This window comes from Schistocerca serialis, chromosome 2 (assembly GCF_023864345.2).
Source record: "Schistocerca serialis cubense isolate TAMUIC-IGC-003099 chromosome 2, iqSchSeri2.2, whole genome shotgun sequence".
NCBI lineage: Eukaryota > Metazoa > Arthropoda > Insecta > Orthoptera > Acrididae > Schistocerca > Schistocerca serialis.
The window spans coordinates 350,699,702-350,715,701 of record NC_064639.1 but is presented as its reverse complement, the minus strand read 5'-3'; the positions used below and the strand labels follow the sequence as shown (position 1 = coordinate 350,715,701).

At 38.0% G+C, this 16,000-nt stretch overlaps 2 protein-coding genes across 4 annotated transcripts in view; both read right to left on the bottom strand.

The window, feature by feature from the left end:
* Positions 1-1,599: 1,599 nt before the first annotated feature.
* Positions 1,600-16,000, bottom strand: part of LOC126457159 (androgen-dependent TFPI-regulating protein-like) — a 257,589-nt gene continuing 243,188 nt past the window's right edge. Inside the window, exon 5 of the mRNA XM_050093237.1 lies at positions 1,600-1,698. Within this exon, the coding sequence (XP_049949194.1) occupies positions 1,640-1,698 (59 nt within the window). The 3' untranslated portion in view covers positions 1,600-1,639. The remainder of the gene's footprint in view (positions 1,699-16,000) is intronic.
* Positions 2,316-16,000, bottom strand: part of LOC126457160 (androgen-dependent TFPI-regulating protein-like) — a 68,857-nt gene continuing 55,172 nt past the window's right edge. For all 3 annotated transcript variants that reach the window (XM_050093239.1, XM_050093242.1, XM_050093241.1), the window contains 3 exons: positions 12,070-12,290; positions 2,713-2,864; positions 2,316-2,607 (listed from right to left, as the gene is read on the bottom strand). In XM_050093239.1, the coding sequence (XP_049949196.1) occupies positions 2,549-2,607; positions 2,713-2,864; positions 12,070-12,290 (432 nt within the window). In that variant the 3' untranslated portion in view covers positions 2,316-2,548. The remainder of the gene's footprint in view (positions 2,608-2,712; positions 2,865-12,069; positions 12,291-16,000) is intronic.

Here is a 16,000-nt window from a genome sequence, read left to right as displayed (position 1 = left end):
GAACACATATTATGTTCGAGTATAATGACTTTTCTGGAGACTAGAAATCTACTCTGTAGGAACCAGCATGGGTTTAAAAAAAGATGATCATGTGAAACCCAGCTCACGCTATTCATCCATGAGACTCAGAGGGCCATAGACATGGGTTCCCAGGTAGATGTCATGTTTCTTGACTTCCACAAGGTGTTCGATACAGTTCCCCACAGTCGTTTAATGAACAAAGTATGAGCATATGGACTATCAGACCAATTGTGTGATTGGACTGAAGAGTTCCTAGATAACAGAATGCAGCATGTCATTCTCAATGGAGAGAAGTCTTCCGAAGTAAGAGGGATTTCAGGTGTGCTGCAGGAGAGTGTCATTTGACCATTGCTATTCACAATATACATATATGACCTTGTGGATAACATCGGAAGTTCACTGAGGCTTTTTGTGGATGATGCTGTAGTATATTGAGAGGTTTTAACAATGTAAAATTGTACTGAAATGCAGGAGGATCTACAACAAATTGATGCATGGTGCAGGGAATGGCAATTGAATCTCAATGTAGACAAGTGTAATGTGCTGCGAATACATAGAAAGAAAGATCCTTTATCATTTAGCTACAAAATATCAGGTCAGCAACTGGAAGCAGTTAATTCCATAAATTATCTGGGAGTAGGCATTAGGAGTGATTTAAAATGGAATGATCATATAAAGTTGATCATCGGTAAAGCAGATGCCAGACTGAGATTCATTGGAAGAATCCTAAGGAAATGCAATCCATAAACAAAGGAAGTAAGTTACAGTACACTTGTTCTGCTTGAATATCCATACCAGATAGGGTTGATAGAAGAGATAGAGAAGATCCAATGGAGAGCAGCACACTTTGTTACAGGATCATTTAGTAATTGTGAAAGTGTTACGGAAATGATAGATAAACTCCAGTGGAAGACTCTGCAGGAGAGACGCTCAGTAGCTCAGTATGGGCTTTTGTTTAAGTTTTGAGAACATACCTTCACCGAGGAGTCAAGCAGAATATTGCTCCCTCCTACATATATCTCGCAAAGAGACCATGAGGATAAAATCAGAGAGATTAGAGCCCACACACAGGCATACCGACAATCTTTCTTTCCACGAACAATACGAGACTGGAGTAGAAGGGAGAACCGATAGAGGTACTCAAAGTACCCTCCGCCACACACCGTCAGGTGGCTTGCGGAGTATGGATGTAGATGTAGATGTAGAAGGCACCGCTGGGCACATGCGTGTCACCAGCACATGTGACTGGACAGGAAAAGGTTGAGTAGACCTAACGGTGGTGATACCATTACAGGACACCACTTGTGCTTATCATGATGGGTTAAGGAGTGTAAATGGATGTACAGGACTGATCCTGTTCACTGTAGAATATACAGGAAGAATGAAAAAGAGGGTTGCCAAAAAATAGAAATTTGTTCTCTTTTTCCTGTTCTAAAATGGAACATGCTCAGAAGTCATCATTTTGCATGTGTAGTACTGCAAGTGGGAAAATAACAAAGGCATATGGACCTAAAACTGTTTTAGCTACTCTTCAATGCTGGCCATGGACCAACAATCTACAATGCTTACATTTGTTGTTGTTACAGTTGTTCACAATAATAAAATTGTGTTTGGAACTCTATCTGTGTTTCTTTTGTTTCGACAAATCCTTTGCTTTCATCTTCTGTATTTCATGGCCTGCAAACAACATGCAAGTTATTCTTAACATAGTTTACAGGTTACTTATATAAAGAAAATGTAGACATTATTAGCATAAATATGTTAAACATGCTGGATAGTTACCCCATATTTGATACTATTTAATTTTATAACTGGGACATTCTTTTATGGATATCATGTATAGAATAAAGAGCAAGTGACAATATTGTAATACTGAAGGACAGACATTGTTAGAGAGAAATGTTGCACTTGGTAAAGTCTACAAAAACAACTCAAGGAATTGCAATTAATTTAACAATTTAAATATTAATGTAAAGGCATACTGCATTGACTGCAGCTTATACATACTTACTTCAGCAAGTTAAAAGTAAATGTTTCTGTGTCTGTAATGAAAAATGAGTAATATGTAATATGTTGTGCGTCACTTAAAGTAGCATTTGAACATTTATACAAGGATTCACTGAGAAGACTTTACAAGAAAATCTAAAATGAAAATTTACTTGACTTGTAAATATTTCCTTCTTTTTGTATGGAGAAGTAATATGTCCTGATAGACACATGTCCAATATTTAACTATTTCAGTTGTATGTGCAATATTTGTTGGATAGAATAAAAATACTACACAAACAAGTCTATGGAAGAAAACTGTTGTATCTCTTATTTCCACCTCTCCACATTTGTACATTCATAACATAAGTTGCTTCTTAAATCCAATAAAATCCACAACAATAACAGCAAGGATACCTTAAGAATTAACAATCTAATCACATATTAAATTTGAAATATCAGAAATGGAACTGGTCAATTACTGCTACAATTTTGTGTCATTTGTAAAGTTGTTCACAATAATAAAATTGTGTTTGGAACTCTATCTGTGTTTCTTTTGTTTCGACAAATCCTTTGCTTTCATCTTCTGTATTTCATGGCCTGCAAACAACATGCAAGTTATTCTCAACATAGTTTACAGGTTACTTATATAAAGAAAATGTAGACATTATTAGCATAAATATGTTAAACATGCTGGATAGTTACCCCATATTTGCGAATTCAGATATTCACCAAACAAAGACATCAGTATCCATGCTATAAATATTACAACTGAGAAACAAATACGCTGGGTCCAGTCCAAAACTCCATATATTGGATAGAGCCATCTTCCATCATAGTAGTATGTAGAGAAAAAGCTGAAATTTTGAAAGAGACATGTATATTGTCCCTGCATAAGTAATTATTTATTAGAGATAATTGTTCCTGAGAATATTGCATAGCCATGTTCTCATGCAGACTGGAACACCATAAGCATGAAACGAAATGTAAATGGCTGATAAGTCACAAATATGTCTTACTGAATTTAAATATTTGTTGTAAACCTACGAAATGATTCAGATAAGAACACACCACTGGTAAAGATCGCACCCAGTTTAGCTTTTATTATAGGTTTCATCATTCACACCTAAGCAAAAAGGATGTAGGAGCATTCAGTGACCATAAAAAGATTTTCATTACAGAAAAGTGATGAATTTGTTAAAGGTTTCACTTCAGCACAATGATTCGTACTACAATATTCTCTGATGAGCCAAAACATTATGACCACTGCACACCGTGAGGTTGAATGGCTCCTAGTGGTGTTGTGGGCACATGATCCAGTAAGGAAAGAATTTAAGTGGCAGAGAGATGAATGGGCAGTCATTATAATGAATATATGGGCCGAAATGCAGAAATTTACTGATATAAGTGGTTTTGACAAAGGGCACATTGTTGTGGCACTGCAGCTGGAAATGAGAATCTCTGAAATGGTGAAGCTTGTCTGGTGTTTGTATGCTACTATCATGAGCACCTATGGAAAGTGGTTGGAGGGTGGTGGTACAACGCATAGGCTGTATGATACTGGACATCCACGTCTCATCACAAAACATATAGGTCGGAGGATCCACACCTGTGTAATCCAGGATAGACAGTGATCTGAGGCAGATCTGACAACAGAGTACAATGTTGGTGCAGCACACCATTCAAACACCATTGTTGAATCTCGAGCTCTGCATCAGTCAACCCCTCCATGTTCATGTGTTGACCTAACAACATTATCAATTACAAATGCAGTGGGCTCTGCATCACTGAGGTTTCACTGTGGATCAATACAAATGTGTCACCTGCTGAGTCAATCGCACTTGTTGTTACACCAGGTCAATGGCTGGATCCTTACACACCACCATCCAGGTGAATGGCTGCTTGAAATGTAAACTGCGCCACAGATGCAGGCTGGTGAGAACCCTTAATCAAAGCTTGAGTAGATCCCAGCTTTTAATCCAGGCACTCACACCATTACAGCTGCTTACCAACTTGCATTGCAAACAGTACAATGAGTAAATGTCTGCAACTTTCAAGACTTAAATCAAATAGAACTCACATAAAAAGTGACTGAGTGCTAAATCACAATACTGACTTGAAGTCTTTGCTGCCACATGGTCTGGCTCTTGGTTTTAAAAGCTCTCAGTCCTGTACTGAGAGTGCTGCTCAGACTCAAAAATACATTCATGTCGCACTAAATGCTTTGGGCCCTGACACACAAATTTTTCATGGATAGCATTCTTGAAAACTGTACTGATATGTTCTAGTTCTTGGAACATCAGTATTTCATCCAGGTGGATGAATGTTTGAAAAACAGTCTGTGGATGCAAGTGGTTCAGATGTTCCACCTTGAATGTTCTTGTGATCCAGTGTTGTTGCTGGGAATACAGAAATGTCTGCCCCAGACACATCAATGATGTTTGTTGCAATCCATTATGAAGATGCAGTGAGATGATTCAGCCTCCTCACTGTGTGCCACGCTGAACAAGTCACATACTAGTTTTCCTTCTGAGTGTTAGCAGACTGTTGAAAAATAAATGAACATCGCAATGTGCACTTCTCTGCAGTCTGTTTGAAATTATGACACCAGCAGATAGAATGTTTCTGTGCAAGTTACAGTGATTTTGTTTTGAAATGCTTCCTGATAATGTCCCAGTTTGTAGTTTCTAAATCGGTGTCATTGGTTCCGAAAGCTGTTTCTCCAGTTGGAAAATTCTGTCATTGTGATTATATACAGACTGACTGGGCATTGTGATCCCTTCATTTTGTCAGCCATAAAAGGCACTGTTTCAAGAATTTCCCCTTGCAAATTGGTGCATGGATAGAATGCACGTTGGGTGGTAGTTGCTGAAGATATATATTTCTTAAAAAAAAAAGAAGAAAAAAAAAATAGGTTACTTGCATTCCTGCAGGAGCCCACACCTCCCTGCGTAAAATAGATGGCTTTTTGTCTCCTCCATCTTCTTATGTTAGCAATTTTTGACTTTTTGTGACTGATTCTTCTAAGTCTCAAGTACAGCATTTTTCTTTTTTTTTAAGTTTGTACTTGGAAAAGCTGATAATGGTTTTGAAATGAATTTAGCTCAGCAACTTCACTATCAAACAGTCCTAAAGCATATTGTTACTTTGTCACCTAGTTGCTAATTTCTGTGGTAGCAGATTGGGACTACATTTGCAAAAACCAGACCTTTACAGTTTTTCACCAGAAATGTGGTATTTTCGCTGCCATATGTGATATTTCTGGACTGGTGTCATTCAGTGGTGAGTCTCCCATGGAAAAACATATTTAAATTAACACAGCAAAACTTTAATAATGATATTAGTGATTCTTGTATACTCACAATCATCTCAGTGTCACAAGTTGTTGGTTCTACTAAAAGTGATTATTTATTTAGCACAACACAATGGAAACTGCCATGGATGCACACACACACACACACACACACACACACACACACACAGAGAGAGAGAGAGAGAGAGAGAGAGAGAGAGAGAGAAAGAGAATTTACATTTTGCTGTGTCCATTACAGCCACCTTACATCAACACTTCACATACATCTGAACTTACCGAGCGAGGTGAGACAGTGGTTAGCACACTGGACTCGCATTCGGGAGGATGACGATTCAATCCCATCTCTGGCCATCCTGATTTAGGTTTTCTGTGATTTCCCTAAATTGCTTCAGCCAAATGCCGGGATGGTTCATTTGAAAGGGCGCGGCTGATTTCCTTCCCCATCCTTCCCTCACCCGAGCTTGCGCTCCGTCTCTAATGACCTCGTTGTCGACAGGACGTTAAACACTAACCTCCTCCTCCTCCTCCACATCTGGACTTGGACCCCTAGAACACTCTGACAGTCTCTCTAAACCACAAATGCACAGACTGCAGCACATGAGGCGCATGCAGCCCACCATTAAAGTGACGGTAGCCTGCCCCTCACCATCCATTCTTGTAATTTTTTTCCTCATCTTTCAATTCCTTTTAGAAAGTAGAGGACTGACAGAACTTAGTTCTTTTGAAGCAGACCAGTCTAGCTGGCATTGGGGCTAGTAGATCCCAATTTGGAATAATAACTTGTCTCATGGCACATTGTTTTTGAGCTTGCACGCTTACACAACGATGCAGTGGCACAGTGTTCATGTGTTCCTGTAAGGAATGACATTGTTCAGTCATCAGCTGTTTGTGTATTCTGAAATACACACCTTGCATCAACGAGCTTCATCAGCCTACTCATTAGTGTGTTGAACTTTTTGCAGTGAGAGTAAGCAACAAGTTTATATGTTGCTGATACCTGTACGCATTTACTTCATGATCATTGATCGATAATAATGTAAGAAAAGTTTGTACACTAATCATTTTTTTGTTTACAAAAATTTTTGTTTTTCTCTTCATAAGCATTGTTGTACCCAGTTGGACGATGTTGAAAAATTAAACCAAGAGTGGGTAAGGACTAAGTTGAAAGCACAGATTACAGGATGAGAAGTTGCAGTTTCAGGATAGATGGACTGAAAAATACTTTTTTGAGTAGTTGCTGAATAATATCATTTTCATTATTTGAAAAAGTTTTGTAATTATCCCAAACGAATACAACTGGGAGATACTGTGAAAGACTGCATTCTGCATTTTCTGAATTGACAGAAGAATTATGTAAACAGAAAATTTATTTCATAAATGAGAATGGGAACATCAGTAAGTGATGTTCAGAAAACCTGTTAAAGACTCAGAATCTGCAACAGAAATAAGTTTTGAAATCTCTCACCATATAGCAAATAGACTGCGAATTTGTCATAAATTGTTTCGATATGGCTGCTAAAAAATTTGCTCAAAATCTGTTAAGCATTATGAGAAACTTCAGCTAAAACATATGGCTACGCAAGGGAGAATTACTGCAGTATTGGTAAACATAAAGGACCAGTTGAATATTTGCTCAAAGAAATTTGCTTACTTTTCATTGGCTACCAATGAATCAACAGACATAACTTCCGCACCTCAGATGTTAGTATTAGCATAGGGTATAATGCATGAGTTTGAAGTATGTGAAGCATTGGCTGGAAAAGGTTCATTGTCAGAGCAAAGTAGATGTTTTGATATGTTACTGAACTCTTACAACAGTGTTCGAACATTAATTTAGATCTGTCTAAGGTATCAGGTATTGGGACTGACAGAGCACTTCCATGGTAGGAATTAATTCTAGATTGGTGTCATTACTAATATGGCATTTAGGAGTGCATGATGATTATTTGATACTGTTACACTGTATAATCAACCAAGAGACTTTGTGTCCAAGGATAACAAGTTTTGAATGTGTCATGAAAGTTGTGGTTGCAATAATTAATTTCATAAAAACTCGTGGTCCCAGTCACAGACACTTCAAAACTGTTTTTGAAGAAACTGACAGTGAAGGTGCTTTGAACACAGAACTAAAATGGTAATGTTCCAATGAAATGCTGGAGTGATTTCTGAATTACTGATGAAAATGAAATTCTCATGACTAAAAAGAACAGAAATATCTCTGAATTATAAAATACAGGCTGGTTATGTGACTTGGCATTTTAACTGATATTACTAACCACTTAAATATGTTAAATACACAGCTTCAAGGCAGAAATCGATTGATTACTCAACTTTATGGCCATATCATATCCTTTCCGCTTGTTGTTGCACAAATGGTGTATCATCAAATGAATTTATTTATTATTGTTTGGCTTTTGCGTGGAGGGGCATGATGGGGAGCTGGGGGGAGGGGGGGGGCAGATTACATAAGGGTGTAGAGCAAAATACTTACAATATAAACACTTATAAACAAACTAATTGAGCATTTAAGTAATCTATCGACTTTGGGGTTGCCAGCGGAAGTTGATACATACTTACCAGTTCCTCTCTTCTGGCACAACATAGCTTTTGTTGGAAGTGTTAACTCCAGCCTGCACTCTGCTTAACATTAATCTGTAAAACTCTTTCCAGTGGTGTTTACTGGATGTCAAAAGCAAGGGACTTTTCTTTTATTGTCCCATTTCAAGTCTTTTCCTAATTACCAGCTTATTCCTATGTTGAGACTCGTGTGTCTACCATTATGTATAAATTGTGCTTCTCTGTTTCAAAAGCCCACTTGCTATTGTGTACTCCAGAGATTACTTAGTGCAGGGTGTGGGTGTACTGGCAGTTGGGGCCAACAGCAGCCTGAAAATGTTGATACTAGCCAAATGAAATCGAGCACACACTGGTTTAAGATATATATGTTGTGCACTTGTTCACATATCTGGGAAAAAGGTTGACAACTGTATGGGCAGAAGTCCACTGTGTGTGTGTGTGTGTGTGTGTGTGTGTGTGTGTGTGTGTGTGTGTGTGTGTGTGTAAAACTTTCTGGGAAAAAAGTCTACAGATTTTAAAAAAAATTTGTTGTGGCTTTATAATTATGTAGTGATTAATTTTGCTAAAAATTGAGTATCTGTTCAAGTACCAATGTGTGCAAAATTTATATTCTAGTTATTTGCTGTGCAAATAAAATTTTGTAAATAAAGGTTCACTGGCATACCAGTTAGGGATCTTTGTATACAAGCAAATCTGCTCCATGGTAGTTCCTCTACCAGCATACCAGAAGTCTTCTGGTCTACTGTCACATAATCTAGAGGGGAATTCTTCTGTGATGTGCCTGATGGTCTCTGGTTCTCCACAATATTAAGTGGTAGTGGCTGCTTACCCCAGTTGTGCAAAAAGTATGCGTATCTCTATTGTTTGGTTCTAATTCTATTTAGTACTGACCTCATTTTGCATGGAATGGGTGGTATATGGCATATTATTTTGTCCAGTCCAATCCATGCATTACTAACGTTGAACTCTATAGCGAGCCTTGCGGTTACTGTTGATGGTCATTCAGAGCAGAGTCAGTTATAGTCTCCATCACTGGCATCTTGAAGTGCTGTTAGATTTTTATAATCCGTGATCTTCTAGTATTCATTCATGAGATCATTTATATGTAAAAGGTGAAGGAGTGGAATGTGGCCTAGTACTGGCAGTCATTCTGTAGGTGTTTATTTAAGAGGAGTCGGAATGATGCAAATGACGAAATTAACATTTTTTAGTATTTTCATTATAAAATTATTTGGAGTTTTCTGAATAAAACAAATCAAGTTTCATCCGTCTAAGTGAATTCTAAGTGTGTTTTTTATCTCTGCAAAATTGTCGCGCCGCGTAAACAGTTGTAGCAACTTGGGGGGTGTGTCACTTCTGAAGGCACTGCTCGCTGGCTGCAAGCAGGGTATCTTTGTGGAATTAGACAGTGTTTTGTTTTCCAACGTTGTATGGCTTTATCTCTGTGACAAGTGACTGTTCATATCGGTAAACATAAAGACTATACTGTATGTGTTGACTTGGGGAGTTTGCTTTGTGTTGTTTAGCTGTTCAATTTTGAGTATTTGACGAATTTTCCTCATACCTGTTTTACATGTTTGGTTTGTGGATATCAATATGCCCAGTTTGAGCAATTGAGTGTTTAAGAAAAGGCACAATGAGTGGAAGAAGAAATCTTTTGTTGTTTTGAAGGGAGATGCTGCTCAGACTGCTTCACCGCCTACTCCAAATGAATGTGATAGAACTTCTTCCAGCAAGAAACTTTGTGACCACAAAGAAAAATTTGAAAACTATGAAAGTGACAGTAATGATGTGAATGAAATAATTAACATTTCCTTGCTCTGTAATATTTTGAAACAAAACATATTACGCCAAGTTTGCAAAGGAAGAGAACTGGAATTGAAAATAACTTCACACATTGGTTTGGCATGTAAAATGTTATTGAAGTGTAACAAATGCACCGCAGAAGTTTCTTTTTCCAATTCTAACACCATTTCTCATAGTGGTAATAGTGGAAAGAAGGTGTATGATATAAATGTTAGGCTAGTGTATGGCTTGCATTGCATTGGCAAGGGCAGTGCTGCAGGGACAATGTTACGTGGAATTATGAACTTGCCAAAACCACCAACCAAGTTTGGATTTTATAATGAATTGGTGGGATCTTCTGCTGAAGATATTGCTCCAGCAACAATGAAGAAAGCAGTTGATTAAGCTGTGACAGATAGTGGGAATTGTAGAGATTTATCTGTTGCTTTAGATGGATGATGGCAACGTAGAGGTCATAAATCTCTAAATGGAGTTATGACAGCTACCAGTGGAGACAGTTGCAAAGTAATTGATGTTGCTATTCTCTCAAAACATTGTAGATTTAAGGGCAATACCAAGGACAAACATAGTGAAAGTTGTGAAGCAAACTTTCACGGCACGAGTGGAACGATGGAAGTAGAGGGAGTGAAAGCAATTTTTTCCAGATCACAGGAGTGGTATAATGTATGATACACTAACTATCTAGGAGATGGTGATTCTAAAGGATATAAAGCTGTAGAGGAACTCAAACCTTATGGGAATGACATTCACATTAAAAAACAGGAGTGCATTGGACATGTGCAGAGGTGCATGGAGGCTCGATTCAGAGATTTATCACAGCCAAGTTTATTGGTAAAGTGTTTACATGAGAAAACACAAAATCCAAATGAAAGTGTAAATAATTTAATTTGGATTAGGATTCCCAAAAAGTGTTTGTACAGATAAAAACATTGCAATTTGGAGTGTATGATGGAGTGGCAACATACAATGAAGGAAACATTAACAAATCTGATGTGCTGAAACGTTTATGTTTCCAACCAGGACACAGCACCATTTCAACAATGCGCCTAATTGATGAAGAGAGACTAAGAGGTGCAGGAGGAAGAGACAAAAGCCTACAACATGCAGAAAAAGGGAAGTAAAGACCATCGAAAGGGAAACTAACACTGGAAAAAGAAGAGGATGCTGATAATCCATCATATGGGGCAGGAATGTATTAAAAAACCTTGGAAGCCATTTCCCGTAACGTTAAACTTTTCATATTTGAGGAACATTTCCTCAAAAACTGCTCACAGTATATCAATGAAATTTATACACAATATTGTTTACTTCTTTTCCTTCATTTTTATAAGAAATTGTAAAAAAAAGTGTAATTGAAGAGTTATAGAAGAAAAAGTGCAAGGTTTTAGAGAAAAAAATAAGCAGCTACTTAAAAAAATTGTAAAACAAAAACCAATAAATATTTCTTAACATGGCACTATAATTTTGTAGAGAAATATTCACTGAACATGTAGTGCAAATTTCAGAGCAATATGTTTAATGGTTTTAGAAAAAATGTTCCTTCTATTATCTAAAATTAACATGGAGGAGATGGATCGTTCCGGCTCCCCTTAACACTACCTGCAATCATTCGAATGGTGTTATTTATTTGCACATCTATCTCTTAGACTTATTCAGCAGCTAAGAAGACAAGACCCAGAGCAGAAGAATGAAGTTGGATGCTGATATTCCTCAGGTTGTACCACATAACTTTTGAATTATGTTGTTTCTCGTTTTCAGTTTTTTGGCTGTTTTTGTTAGATGCTCTCTGAAATGCAGAGTTCTATCATGGGTTACCCCCAGGTGCTTTGGTGGTTTATTATGAGTTGGTGTAGTTTTTGATTTCTTCTGGGAAGTTAATTACTTAGGTGGAAGCAGGAAACCTTCATTTTTGTGGCATATGCTTGGGGCCAACATTTGCAAAAGCACTATCCACTACATCTAGGTCCTCCGTTGGGGTTTCTTCTGATTGGTGAATTGAGGAACGCCTTGTTGCAGGTCCCTGTCATCAGCGTAACCAAACTTCCTTGATTTTGTTTTTTTTTTTTTTTGTCATGCCTGCATTGTATAAATTGAAGAAAAGTAGAGCAAGAACTGATCCCTGTGGTAGAGAGATTTTTAATTTTTGTGGGGAGTGGATACTGGATACCGTGACCACTTGGAAAAGTCAGTTGTTAAGCATACTGTCAATTAGGTGAGTGAGCAGATAAAAAAGGTGATCAGATGCTTATTATCTAGAAAACATGGGAAATCATTTACATAACATAAAGAAACAAGTGGTTGATAGGAACAGTCTCATTAAGTATGATTCATTCCTGTAGGGAAACTCATTATATTCAGTTACATACCATACACCATAAGCCACCGTAATTGCTGCAATACCATACACAGTAGTCCGTCGTGACGCAGGATACCAGTGAAATGTTACTAACATCTCAGTAAATGCAGCAACAGTAATATTTGTGTGCAGTGCATGATTTAACCAAAGAGGCAAAAAGGCGTCCAGTGCTTTAGGCAATATGAGTTCACGATCTATTGAATATATAGTCCAGAATACCAATGTCACGATCTGTAGAAGAAGAAATTAAAATGTGAAACATTGATTGGTGTTTTCTTTTCACTGCTGTGCTATTCAGCAGATATTGTTTTTCATAAAATTGAAAAACTGAAGTGCCACTTAATTACTTATGTACATGAAACACTGTACAAATCAACTCTGACAGTTACATAAGTTTCTTATAGTCTAATGACAATAATACTTTTAACACTGAAGAATGACCACATTACTAAAAATACACCCACAGTTAATTAATCTGTAAGAATTTCTAGAAACTTTCATTTGATATCAACATCATGGTTGCTTTAAGAATCTCACAACCAAATAGTTAGTTTTTGTAAAGCAGTTGCCCAGTTATTGGGTACTGTCTATAGTTGGAGGAAACTAATTTTGGTGATTACAAGATGATGCAGGCTGTATGTATACTTATCTTCACTATAGTGTAGTTCCTATATTATTTTAAATCACTATATAAAATCTCATCCTCTGAAACATCATATTCCAATAAATGATTACACTTAAGAAATTTAGTTAAGTGTGTTACACAATAAAGTTCATTTTATCTACAAATAATGCCCCTGTTTGTCTCCTAAAAATATCTGGAAACTATCGAACAAACTTTCCTCAGTAAAACAATCAAAACTGACTGGTTTTAAGGCAGAAAGACATAAAAAGCAGGTTGATACATTTTTAATTTGTTTTCTTAATCATTTTCCATTCATTAATCTTAATAATTGTTACATTATAATAAATGTATTGTGCCTTTTACAGTCCTTATTAGGTTTCTCAGACATTTTATTTCTCACAAGATGCTTGATACATAATGCAAGACCTGCAATATAAGCAAAATATATTTTCTTTCATCTGCAACAACTGGTTCTGTCACTATGAAAAAGATCTTAGGTCATTATATTGCGAATGTTTGCCTTGGCATCTAATATGTGTGTGTGGAAATGACAAACCATCAAAGTCACAATCACAGATAGCACAGATAATGATGTGAATGTGTTTATTGAAAATTTGAAGTAGCAATAAAAAATTTAAAATAAGAGTCTGTGTATAATGATTTCAGTATAGAAATTGTAAACAAGGATTAGCAATGTGCAACTAATATTTTGAATATTGTATCAACATCAAATTTATATCATACTAACTAACATGTGCCCACATTCTGACAAGGAGGTAGAAGACCTGTACTAAGAATTTTAAAAACTGATAAATGACAACAGCCTCCACTAAAAAGAAAATTGTAACACAAGTAGGTAAAAAATGTGGACAACTTTCCTACATAGATACCTCAGGCAGTTACAGCTAACTATACTTTATTGAATCATACATACAGAGATGTGACTTACATTGAACATGACTCAGAACAAACTGCAGTCTTTGGTCAAGTCACAGATATTTCAGTTATAATAATGTCAGCTATGTGCATCACACAGAGTGTCCTCACAGAGACACCCTCCTCCTCCTGGAGTGCAGAGCACTGAATGGAAGATGAGAGTGGGGTTCGCAACTGCTGAAATGGTGGGTACAGATAAGTATGAGGGGTTACCCGAAAAAGACTGGAATAACATTGCCATGTGCCGAGTTTGTGTAGTATGCATTTCTGCTGCTAGGTGTGTGTAGCACAACTCATTTCCAGCAGTGCCATCTGTGTTGTCAGCCAGGTTTGTTCTGTTCATCTGCAGTGATTGTTTTTGCTAGCACTGTGTTGTTCTTGTTTCATCTTTTATGATGGCAAGTTTAGGGGAACAACATGCAGCTGTGAATCTTTGCTTAATACTCAGTAAAAATGCTACTGAAACTGTTTTAATCTTGAAAACATCTTACCAAGATAGCACTATGGGAAAAACTCAACTGTATGACTGGTTTGCTCTATTTAAAAATGGTGACATGTCGATTGATGGCAAACCTTATTCTTGACATCTGCCAGCTGCCCAAATCCATGAATGTGAGAGCTTGTGCTCACAGAGCAATTTAAGAAGTTTGTGAAACAGTGTTCATCAAAAGAGATCTGATTTGCGGCAGACACAAAACTGGTTTTTCCACCACAACAATGCACCTGCACACAGCCATCTCTGTTAGACAGTTTTTGGCTAAAAATGGCATGGTTCTGCTGCTCCACGCACCTCATTCACCTGGCCTGGCTCCATGAGACAGATCAAGCCTTCACATGATTCGTCATTGTCGATAGCATCCTTGGTGTCCATAACATCATGAGTGATGCAGCCACATCATGCCTCTAACCAATACGGGAGATGTGATTAGTGATATCATCTTGCCAACTCCACAGAAGATAAATATTGAACAGTGAGATCAACACTCCTGCAACATTGCTCCAGAATGCTGGAAGAACAATTACACATGTAACTATAATGAACATTTAATGAACAATATGCTGTATCAACTGTGGCAGCAGTTATGAACTTCAGTCGGCCAACAACTACTATCTGATTGTACATTGTGGACATTGTGGGTAGCCAATCTCCCACCCCAGTTTCAAGTTGTCATGATGGTGATGGTATTTGGTTCGTGGGGGGCATGGTTATCAGCACCCATACAAATTCCCAACCGTTTCGCTGTCCAGTCTTGCCACTTCCCTGAATAACGAGGAAATGCAAATACCAAGTCCCCAAGTGGCAAAAATCTGTAACCCAGCTGTGAATCATAGCTGGCACCCCATGATCCAGAGGCAGCAATGCTAGCCACTAGACCATGAGCTGCAGACCACTGCTTGCAGCCAGCAGCACATGTCCCACTGTGCACTGCTTCCAGCACCTGCCAAACTGATCACACCGCACACAACAAATGCTGACTGCGACATCACAGGCCCCACCCAGAACAGTGACCACCATCCATCTGAGAAAACAAAAAAACAAGTGATAATCATGCTACACTGGTTACTGACCTGCACTGCTGCTAGTATCACGAACAATTCAGTGATGCTACCTACCACTGTCATATGCTCTGTCACAGCCCAGCTGATATGGGTGGCTCGCAGTAGGCACACTGAATTGCAACACTGACTCAAGTCACCTTGTTTCATGAATCAAGGGTTCACCATGCACCACATCTTCCAGGAATACCAGCAGGCTCTACATCCTTGACATAATCAGACAACAATACTATTTGATCATCTTCTGCTCAGACATTAGTGCAGCACCTCGGACCACCAACACCTCAGCCTACAGTTCAACAGTTGTCCAACTTGGTGTGGTGAGCTATTCTACCCTTACTGTTCACAGCTCAGAAACATGCTCATTGAACCTTAACTTCGAAATAACTTTTACATTGAATTTTCAAATTGCAGAAGTTACCAAACCAGTTTTTGGAGCTGATTTCCTCCATTATTACAGTCTACTACCAGGTTTAACCAAAGGCATGCTCATCCAGTATGACATTGGCCATGTAGTCTCCAGTGTCATCAGCCATGCCCTCCCTCAGCAGCAACACAATGTCTCCACATCCCTCCCTACTGAAGAATGACACAGTCCCAATACAGATGAACAATATCATTGCCTCCTTGACCTTGTCACCACACTTGAACAAATTCAACAAAACCATTATATCAAAGAAAGATTAGAATCTCTTCACCTGAAAATGGATAAAATTAAGCTTTGATACTTAATACAAACAGTGTTTGATGAGCTCACCAAAGTGTGTCTTCGATGACTCCACCATGCCGACACCACACAGCCCCGACACGCCTCTACCCACCT